Here is an 11,571-nt window from a genome sequence, read left to right on the forward strand (position 1 = left end):
ATACCATAACCCCCTCACATAAAGTTAGAATTACTTGATTTTTTTTTCCAACATGTAATTAAGTGTTTGTACTTCATTTTAGACCGTAAAAAAACATATTTTGGTTAAATATTGAATCCGATATAAACTTGGAAAGACAGCATATCAATGCAACAATTTTTCATTTTTTTTTTTCATCCATGACTCAAACTATAGAATGAAAAGGGAAGAAGGTGTTGTAAGGGAGAAAACTCGAAGTAGGCACCTCAAAGTATAAGGGTTATACATTGAACCATTTGCACTACAAGCTATTTATGATGTTATCTTACAAAATACATTGATATATATTATTTACAAAAAAATTATATTTTTTATAATTTTGACTCGGTTTGATTTTATCGGTTTTTATGTTTTCTAAAATCGAAACCGAACCCAATATTTTGGTTTGAAAAAAACTCGAACCCAAATCATCAACATCTATTTTGATTTTGGTGTTGTCGGTTTCCGGGTTCTACTTTTTTCACCCATAAGAATTTTCATTCGCCTAAGACTAAGGGGTTGTTTGATAGTTGTTGACTGGGTTAGATCTGACTGAGTCTGAAGCTCTGACTGTATTTGTTTCTGACTGAAACTATATTGTTTGATTAAACATCTGATTGGCTGTGTTAACTATAAAAAATGATCATTTTACCCTTTTATTTTGTTTTATGTCGGATAAAATGAGTATGTTTAATAAAATATTTAGATAAAATTGATGAATAATCATACAACATCGAATTAAGCATAAATAATTTTAAAGTCCGTAAACACAATGTTATCAAAGTCTGTACACAACAAATGTTACCAAAGTCTATACATGATTGTAAACAATCACACCAGATCTATACCTAACCATTGCTTTATGTTTGCCCTTTCCTACATAACTCTTCAAACTTACAACCTTTATCATCAGTAGCATGAATTGGCCAAAAATTATAAACCATAATCTTATTTTTCTTTCACAACCACACTTGTTTTTCTTGAAAACATCAACAAATGTCATATAATTTGTAAATAAACAAAGTAAACAGCAAGATCCATTGACAAGCTTGTCGATGACTTTTGAAATAAACATTGTAAACAAAAATCATATTTATGAATCATGATCATTAAACTTAAATTCACAACCAAAAAATAATCATTTCACACCAAAAATAATGATCCCAAATCATCCCTGAAGCCTTTACCCCACAATCATACATCATTCTAGTAAACGGATTGCCCTATTTCGAACCCAATTAAGCTCAAAGTTTTTTCAAATTAAAAAACCAGGGTAAGAAAAACTGAATCAGACCTTTAGTAGCTTTGAGAAAATGAGCCATCGCAGATGATGAATTCTCGGGCAATCAAGATGTTGGTTCATGGAGAAGCAGCGAACCGTTGAACAATAGAGGAACAGAGAAGTAAAAGAAGCAGGGTCCATGTAAGATGATGCTGATGGTCGACAACGAAGAAGCAAAATCAATGTTGAAGAGAGCTGATGGTCGTGAATGGTGATGATCAATAGAGAAGAAGTATAGAACGGCGAGGGGAGAACAAAGAAAATATGGTCAGTAACAAAGAGATTGAGAGTGATGAGAGAGACTCGATGGATATCAGGTTAAGGCTCCTTTTGATATACTGTATTTGTGGCGTTGGAGGAGGAAATCGATGAGGAGTGGCAGAGAAGTCTAGAGTGGTGAAGGAGAAGGAGAGCGATGGAGGTGGTTCACATAGAGTTAATGAGAAGGAGAAGGACAAACGAGGGAATAAGCATGTATACGATTCGGTCAACATCTCTTTTGAGAGGACTCGGTAAGAGCTATGGGGACCGGGTAAGAGGGTAAAAAGGCCACTATCAAACGTTCTTACTGGACGAGTAAGAAATAATCGCTTACTGGACCAGTAAGACGTAAATCAAACAGACCCTAAGACCATCAAAATCTCTTATGCGTGATTATCGGCTAAAGGCATAAAATCAAAGGTATCCTCGTCTTCTATGCAATGTGCCATCCTTATTCGTGAGACATGGAATAGATTTGGCCATTTGGGCCAAAATAATATTATTGTATTATGTATGTATGCTATATGCTCCTCCGTAAAGTGTTGTCTAGGTCGCCCATAGCTTACACCATAACATCTTATTTCTGTAAGTACTTAATTTTATTTTAAAAAAGGTAGATGTAGTTACGAAAATGTTGGTGGTTGTCGATATTGTATGAACATTTTGAACATGTGTACGTTCTAACCAACCATTTAGTTAATTTTAATTTGAAACAAAAACTATTATAATTGCATAAATACGAAATGCATAATAACAAAAAGTGTAAGAGATAATAATAATAATATAATAAGTCCCCCGAAATACACAAAAAAAACATCGTCCTCAAAAGAATCCCAACTAATTTCACTTCAAAATACAATGAATCAAAATATATGAATATCGGTCATAGATGATGACTGTAGACGATTTAGAAAATATACATCTCTCTAGATCAACGAGTAGACAAGAGCACATCCGAAAACCAAGCTTCCAACCATCGATCCCATCTTCTCAACTCCACTCTGCAATTACACGAATCATCCCACAAATTAATACCACAGAGGTAATAGCAACACAATGCATTTGGGGTACTAAAATGTTATATAATACAACTCAAAAGTATAATGTAATGTACAAAAACTCAATATATGTAATAATTCATTTACAAATAATTAGGGATGACAAAAACACCATAACTCAACGCGAAAACCTGAAACTACAACTTTTGATTTTTTCTAAAAAAATTTCTCAGGTTTTGGATGGTTACGATATTAAGGTTATAATTGAAATTATTAAATAATTCAAGTTGTTTTTAAAAAGTTTATGATTTAGATTAGTTTAAATCCCAAATCCCAATTTGTTTCACTAAAGCCAAACAAAAATGATCATTAATATATTGCTATTATTAATAGATAATAATATTAATATTAATACTTTTATTACTTCATGGAAGTAATTAAAATATTTACCAGTTGAATTACAATCCTTAATTAATGGGATTGAGGTTGAGTGTTGATCTGAATGGATCACGTGACTCCCATCATTCACTTTACCTTAAGAAACCAAACCTGCTTCTACTTTTACCTAACTTTACATACTCTACCCGACCCCATTAGATCTACCCTCAGCTTAATGCTAAATTATTCTTGCATCAGATCTGTAACAATAAAAATGTAAATGGAGTAAGGTGAGAAGTAAGTACCACGTCAGTAGCTGATGGTGCCGGAGATACACCAGTGGTGGTGACGGCCGGAGAAGGTGCTCCAGTAGGTGGTGCTGGTGGGCTCGAAGTTAAGGGAGATGGTGCAGCCGATGGAGTCACGACTGGGGAAGAGACTGGGACGGGAGCTGGTGGTGGTGAAGCTGCAGGAGGAGGAGTGGCTGCTGGTGGTGGTGACGCGACAGGAGGGGGAGTGGCTACAGGTGGTGGTGAGGCAACAGGAGGTGGAGTGGCTACAGGTGGTGGTGAGGATACAGGAGGTGGAGTGGCTACAGGTGGTGGTGAGCTGACTGGCGGAGGAGTGGCAACGGGTGGAGGAGTTGAGACAGGTGGCGATGCGACGGTTGGTGGTGGAGATGAGATGGCTTGTGGTGGTGGAGTGGTGGTGGTTGGGGTGGCGGTGGGGGAGGAGGAAGGTGATTGAGCGGCGACGGAAGAGAAGATAATGCAGATGAGGGCAGTGAGGAGGGCAGCGTTGCGATCCATGATTGATTTAATTTAAGCTTGGAATTGGATTTGGATGAACGACAAGAAGAATGTGTTATGTGTGTGAGTGATGGTGAGAGAGTAAGAGGTGTCTGGTTTATTATATAGCGGACTTGTATGAGGTATATCCGGTGCGGTGGGGTCGTTTGTATCATATGCATTGAGCCTTCCTAATAATCACCCTCCAATATCACAAACATTTAACTCTCTTACTTTAGAAATGAAGTATATTGTTTGTTATATCGAAATGTGTTTTGATGAAGTATAATTACTTATAATCGTAATATAGTATAGGTTTTGTGTTATTTTTAATGTACATATAATTGTTAAATTTGTTTGGATTGTTGGTTATGTATGTTTTAGCCGGTGATAAGTATATAATATAAACATTCCAATAATATATGAACATAAAAGAGATTAAATATGAACAAAACTTAAACTATTTTACTGTTATAAGTCATTAATTCTTTCTACAATAGTTTCATATCATTAGAGAAATGGTTTGATCTTTTGAGGATCGATCTTGATGTTTGTTTGATGAGCCTGGATGGTATTACATAGTTGTTCAGATAAATGTTGACTAAGCAAATGGTCTTTAGCTGGAACTAGGATGAGCAATCGTTCCAAACTGAACTGAACCGAAACCAGTTTAGAGTAATAATGAGAACCAATAACTAGCTAGATTGGTTGGGCTATACCGGTTTTGATGCAGGTGCCAATTTTCGGTTAAATACCTAGTTGGAATCGACACATGTTCTTATACAGTTGGTATAACTAGTTAAGGATTTGAGCCAAAATGATTAAAATAATATAAAATCAACTAGCAAAAATTAACCCAATATATAAACAAATAGGGTGTTTATATAATCTAAAATGAAAACCCAATGTTGAAATAACATAAATCAACGTGTAACCAAACAAGGTATTTATATAGTCTAAATTGAAATACACACATAAAACTATGTGTTGAAAAAATTCATGACATTCCCACATAAAACGAAGAATTTATGACCGTTTAAAGAAGATGAAAGATTACGTAGGCTCTAGGTCAAATTGAACCACCTTTCATACAATATAGTCGAAATACGGTTCAATGGTAATATAGAAGATGACCGGAGTTGTCACGTCATAAGGTTGTAATGTCAACAATCCAAACAAGTTCATAAGGATGTAATGTGATCAATCCAAACAAGTTCAATGGTAATATGTGGAGAAAAAAACTTAAATGACTAAATGTGAACAAAACCTAAACTATGTACCCTATATCAATCGGTCATAACGATATAATGTGAACAGTTCAAACAGGTTCAATGGTAATATGTGGACAAAAAGTAACTTAAATGACTAAATATGAACACAACTTAAATTATGCATGTTACCCTTATAAGTTATTATCCATTTCACGAAAGAAACTACACTGTGTCATTGAAAGGAGAATATATATATATATATATATATATATATATATATATATATATATATATATATATATATATATATATATATATATATATATATAACAGGTTCAATGGTAATATGTGGACAAAAAGTAACTTAAATGACTAAATATGAACACAACCTAAATTATGCATCTTACCCTTATAAGTTATTATCCATTTCACGAAAGAAACTACACTGTGTCTTCGAAAGGCGAATATATATATATATATATATATATATATATATATATATATATATATATATATATATATATATATATATATATATATATATATATATATATATATATCAATGTTGTAGTTATTGTCCAAGTTTTGAAAAATTGATGTATCTTGTCATTATGTTTTTTTTTTTTTAAAAAACATAAAGTTTTATTCTCTTCAAGTACCATCAACATTGTTCCGTTAAATATATATAAAAACATGTTTTTACCCTTATATTGATCCATTTTTTTGTTTTTATTGTTACAATATTTATTTATTTTTTGTAAGCGTTTTTTAATGTTTATGTTATTTGTAGATTCATTTGTTACTACCATTAGCACCACCAACACGACCACAACCACCACCAATAACCTCGTTCACCCCCTCCAATCACCTCACTTTGAGAATTTTTTGATTATCATACTTTATTTATAAACATGTCATTTTCTTTGTAATGTTCATTTGAACTTACATTGCGAAATAAAAATGGTAATTCAAGTTGCACAATATTTCGACTTTGGCAACATTTTACTAGAAAAGTATTTATTTTCAATTTCATTAACAACTTTGAAACGTCCAGAAAATTACAAATAGATTTTGCGTTTTGAAAACATATTAACCGATTAAGACCTTTAACTTAAAAACAATAAGTGACATTGATTTGTTTGAAACCATAGTGTTATCAATGTTGAATTACAGGAAAGTGGAAATCAGTATCTTCGATGCGTGTATACAGTTCCGTCGAACTCTTCTCATGAACAACTTGTAAAACATAAAATCCACAGTTGAAAGCATAAGGTTTAATGAGTTCCACAGTATACCACATATTTCATCATATATACAATGCATCCACACAAAGTCATCGGATCTAAAGTTGACCTACATGCTTTCCTTACCACAAGCATACATCACACATAACGAGCCGAGCCCAAACATACATAACGGGCCCAACTCAAAGAGTATAAAGGGCCTAGCCCAACGTACAAAATGGGCCCCACCTACATACATAACGGGTCCTGCGCATATAACGGGCCCAAACCTAACTCATATAATGAGCCCAACCCAATGTACACAACAAGTCAATTCCAGGGGCCAGATCTCGGTCTTCCATACATAAAGGGCCTAGCCCAACTCATATAACGAGCCCAACCCAATGTACACAACAAGTCAATTCCAGCGTCCAGATCTCGGTCTTCCAACTCAAAGAGTATAAAGGGACTAGCCCAACATACAAAATGGGCCCCACCTACATACATAATGGGTCCCGCCCATATAACGGGCCCAAACCTAACTCATATAACGAGCCCAACCCAATGTACACAACAAGTCAATTCCAGGGCCAGATCCCGGTCTTCCATACAATACATAAAATCGTATGTGGTCAGAGATCAGAGAGACAATAAAATAGGTGGTCCACCCGAAAATAATAAAATCAAACAAGAACCATGCAAATCAAGCTTTAGACAAAGAGTTCTCAGGCTATCCAATTTAACCGCCTACAACCATTACAAGAATTTCCCTAACCAACCATGACACCTAAAAACATCATATAGTCCACAAGCAAGACCCTACCATTCAAGCATACCATGAGACTAAATGTCCTACACTGCTCAAACCAACATTATCATACAATCAGTATGCAAGGCCTTACCAGTCTAGCATACCATGACACCTAGTATCCTAAACTATGTATGTATAACAGAGAGTTATCATAGTCAACTAGCATACTCGTACCCTAATGGTACCTTTACCTAATCATGAAAAGGATATACAGTGTCTACAATGTCATACGTGGCAAGTGAGAAACTCACCTAAACCAAAGAAGCACAATAACACTCTTACTCATTGCACTGATCAGAACTGCAAACCGACTAACACCAAAAACAGAACAAACCTCAGTTAACAACCCAAATCCTTCAAATTTGACCCAAGGTCAAACTGGTCAAAAGTCAATGGTCAACGGTGATGAGATTATGATTCTCTTAGATAGATAGATTCAAACAGATATTCAAGGATAATTACAAGAACAGAAAACGATAAACACAAATATGAATCAAACGTGTGTCGAATGATTAATATTCTCCACCTCAGAAGAATTCAATGTGAATTGCTATTGTAGAGGTGTGCTAGGGTTACAATGCAAGATCTGTGTAAATAATAATCAAGAAGCATCTTAAATATAATGCATGCATGCACTATATATACTTAAACCCTAAAACAAAACACGGCTGGACAGGCCCAGATCGAGAGTACTAATGGACCGAACATAAAGCCCAATGACGCAATCTCTTGGACTCAACAATCTCCCCTTTTGCGTCAAATGGGGCGAGAGATCACTTCGGTTAAGCAATGGTAGTTTTCTTCATAGTATTGAACAGCTTCAGTATGAGGGCAAGTAGAGTTTGACGAAAGTTGATATACCACCGAAGCATATCCGAAAACAGCTTCCTGTCTGTGTCACTGTTCTGATCGCACCTGTATATGATCTCAAGAATATGATCCAAGCATGAGGTGGAGAACAAATGTTTGTCAGCAAGAGCGAACAAGAATTTTTTTACCTTCACCCCTGGTGAACATGACTGTGTGGAACCGAGGGTCGATATTTCCCTTCAACATCACGTTGATGTCGCTTGCCTTCCCAATTTGTTTGATAATGGGCTTCTTTCTCAGGGTAGAGGCGATCTCCTGACCCATCTTCGCGACTTCAAGAATATAGCACACAAGCATTCACTTGATATGATCAATGATAGGCTCATACTCTTGTTGATTAGTCAGTAAAATGTTGTTCAAGAGGATCTAGTCATGAGGATTCAGATTCGGTAGATCAACAAAGGAGACCATATGGACCGAACTGTCTGAGCCGCGGGTCACTCTAAACTTGATGTTGATGAACTTCCCTGCCGAAGTGGGTTTCAACACCTTGACTATTGTGATCTTCTGATTACTCAAAGTCAGGTATTGCGGTTGAGAGAACGTAAAGTAATAATCGATCAAATCTCGATCAACCTTCGGGTCAGGGGAAGGGATGGCAACAATTGACTCAAAACAATGAAAGATAAATGCCTTTCGGGTGATTGGCATGTCAAACTGAGAATCCTTAGAATTTTCAAGATTGAACGAAAGGACCAGCTCGAGCCAATGTGTGCTTGGAGATTCGATTACCTCCTTCAGAAGTTTTTCCATCGTCCATAGAGGGAACATGGGTTTCCTTCGTTCCATGGCATCGTTCACTTCTTTTAGTTTCTTCTCTCTTTAAATTTCTTCATTTGCCTTACGAAGCTTTTCCTCAAGCTCGCGTTCATTTTGATTGACTTTAATATTCAGTTTTAGAGGCTTTTCCTTCCATTTCGATCACATCTTCGATATCAACCTCGTCATCATCACCAAATTTCTTCTTTCATTTTTACTTCATACTGCCCGAAGCTTCATTACCCTTCGGTTCAGCAGTGACTTTTGGTTATGAGATGGGTTTTCTTGTTGGAGGTTGTTGTGACTGACCCTGGCTAACAATTTTCTTCTTTCGTTTTTCCTTCATACTGCCCGAAGCTTCATTACCCTTCGGTTCAGCAGTGACTTTTGGTTGTGAGATGGGTTTGCTTGTTGGAGGTTGTTGTGACTGACCGTGAGTAACATTTTCTCCCCCTTGTTTCGGAGGGACAACAGTCTTCGGAACACCCTGAATCTTGCTAAGAATGTCTAGAGCAGGTCTCAACTTCTCAGCCAAGTGACGTTGAATCGAGATAGTAAGAACTGAGTCATGTGCTTCCAGAAGATGCAGAGGAATGGAATGCACATCACGAACACTGCTCTTGATGACCGCTTGCTTTGACTTGAGTTCATCATTCTATTTTAGGGCTTGGTTGAGCTTCAGAGCTTGAGTTTTGACTTTGGTGGTCTTGGGATCCAGTTCATCCATGAGTTTGTTCTCCATGGCTTAATTGACATGAAGTTTATCAAGACACTGATTGATTGAAGATTGAAACTCAGAGTAGTCGGATTTGATGGCGTGGCGTGCTTCCTCAAAATTCTTCTTTTCATCTTGAAGCGAGTTGGTAAGAGTAGCAACCAAAGCATTCAACACCTAAGCATTCTTTTAAGCTGCAGCCTAAAGAGAGTCAAGAAAAACATGAGCATCAAAAATTAGTTTTTTGATGTTTGCGGTCGTCTGCTTGCAATCTTTTGTGGATTCATCAACTGCAATAGAAGCTTTCTGGCAGGAAGAGGTAGAATCGTATATAGCTTTAACATCATTAGAAATAGTAGAGTCATGCTCTTTGAAAAAGGTTGCCAATAGAGCATTGATTGCAGCTTCTGAATACGCCTAAGTTGGAGTGGAGGAGACAGAAGAGAGCATATGATCAAGCTTGTCATTCAGATCTTTTAGATGCCTCTTCATGACTGGATCATCATCATCATCATCATCATCGCTTTGAACACGATATGGGCTAAAATAAACAAAATCAAACTCCATTTCTGCTCTTTCAAGAACAGTGTCATATTCGTGTGAGGGAGGTGGGGATAAAGGTTTTGAAGTAATTGGTGGTTCAGATTCTGAAGTAGGTACCCCCGTATCCGATACGCTAACACGAACTTGTGGTTGAGTGGTGGTGGTAGTGGTTGTTGTAACTGTTGGATTAATGTCTAAGTCCATAACTATATTTGGTATGTACTTGACCCGACCCGGCATGGTCCATTTGGGTTGCACTTCACCGACACAATTTATATGGATAATCTTTTGAGAATAGTATGTTTATGATTAATATTAATATATTATAAGTTCTAATATATTAATATGGAATCATATTATTTAATTAGTATTGATCAAGAATTAATTTAGAATTAATTAAGTGATCAAAATGAACTAATTAAATATGGACTCTTGTATATATGGAATGGGCCAAGTTCATTTAGGTTGAGCTAAGCTTTCATGGATAGTCCATGGAGTGTTTAACCCATGGATCATATGAAATGAAAGGTCATGGGTTTAACCCTATTCTCCATACTATATAAAGATGTCCTTGGTTAGTGAAATTGGCACTAGTGTGGATACACTAAAAAAGGGCTAGCCAATTTCACTAGAGAGAACCAAGTAATCATATTCTCTAAAGTATTCCAAGGTGTCTTGGTGATTTGTGATTCCACTTGAGGCTTCCACACTATTGGGGCTAAGCTCTTAAAGCTTGAAGACATCAAGCTACATCAAGAGGTATGTATTCTATCTTGTTACATTCATAGTTTTTGTATGCTAGATTAGGATAATACCTTGGATGTTCTTATTTGCATGTATAATAGAGAAAACATAGATCCAAGGTATTTAGGGTTGCATGTTCACTTAGGAAGTGTTAGAATGCTCAAAACCCAACAGTGGTATCAGAGCCTAGGCTTGTTTTCTTGTTATACTTGCAAAAATGCTTAAAAAATCGAATTTCTTGCTGTCTGGTCATCAGACTCGGCGAGTCCATCAGGAGACTCGGTGAGTCCATGCCTAAAAAGTGATGAATTCGATCCAACTCGCCGAGTTGGTTCATGGACTCGACGAGTTGGACCCCCAGACAGCATAAACTCGATTTTTTTTGGCTAGAAATGGACTAGGAACATTACCCTAAGTTGTTTTTGAACTTATAAACATGTTTTTTGATGTGGTAATGTTCATGCTAATCCATTTTCAAAGATAATTGTCAATAGATTCATGTTTTGTATTAGTTTAAGGTTTAGACTAATTACATGAAAAAGTTTGATTTGAATTATCTTGTTCTTATGAGTTGCTTAGATTAATAGAAAAGTTAATTGAAATAGTTGTTTTCAATCCATTTTAATCTAAGAGTTGAGTATAAAATGTGTTTGTGTAACTTGTCCTCAAGTTACATGAAAAGTCACATTTAAGACTCATAAAACTCATAAAAGTTGGCAATGGTTACAAAATGAAGAGTCTTGTGTCATTGAATAATTTTTTATGACTCCAAACTTGTCCTCAAGTTATGGAAGTTCAAGAGTCACTTCATTAAAGAAAAATATGTAACCATAATTAAATCCATAAGTTATAAAATAAAGAAAAAGTTACTTCTTTTATTAGTTTAAAGTCTTCCATAACTTGTCCTCAAGTTATGGAACTTGAAGAGTTTTTGGATTAAAACTACTTTAAACACATAAGTTATGGAATT

At 35.8% G+C, this 11,571-nt stretch overlaps 1 protein-coding gene across 1 annotated transcript; it reads right to left on the reverse strand.

Annotated features, from left to right (window-relative positions):
* Nucleotides 1-2,324: 2,324 nt before the first annotated feature.
* LOC111877197 (classical arabinogalactan protein 9) lies at nucleotides 2,325-3,829 on the reverse strand. The gene is made up of 2 exons (XM_023873724.3): nucleotides 3,243-3,829; nucleotides 2,325-2,562 (listed from the first exon to the last, which is right to left on the reverse strand). The coding sequence occupies exons 1-2, from the start codon at nucleotides 3,744-3,746 to the stop codon at nucleotides 2,488-2,490; spliced, it is 579 nt and encodes a 192-aa protein (XP_023729492.2). The 5' UTR covers nucleotides 3,747-3,829; the 3' UTR covers nucleotides 2,325-2,487.
* Between the last annotated feature and the right edge of the window lie 7,742 nt (nucleotides 3,830-11,571).

Source organism: Lactuca sativa, chromosome 5 (genome assembly GCF_002870075.4).
Source record: "Lactuca sativa cultivar Salinas chromosome 5, Lsat_Salinas_v11, whole genome shotgun sequence".
NCBI lineage: Eukaryota > Viridiplantae > Streptophyta > Magnoliopsida > Asterales > Asteraceae > Lactuca > Lactuca sativa.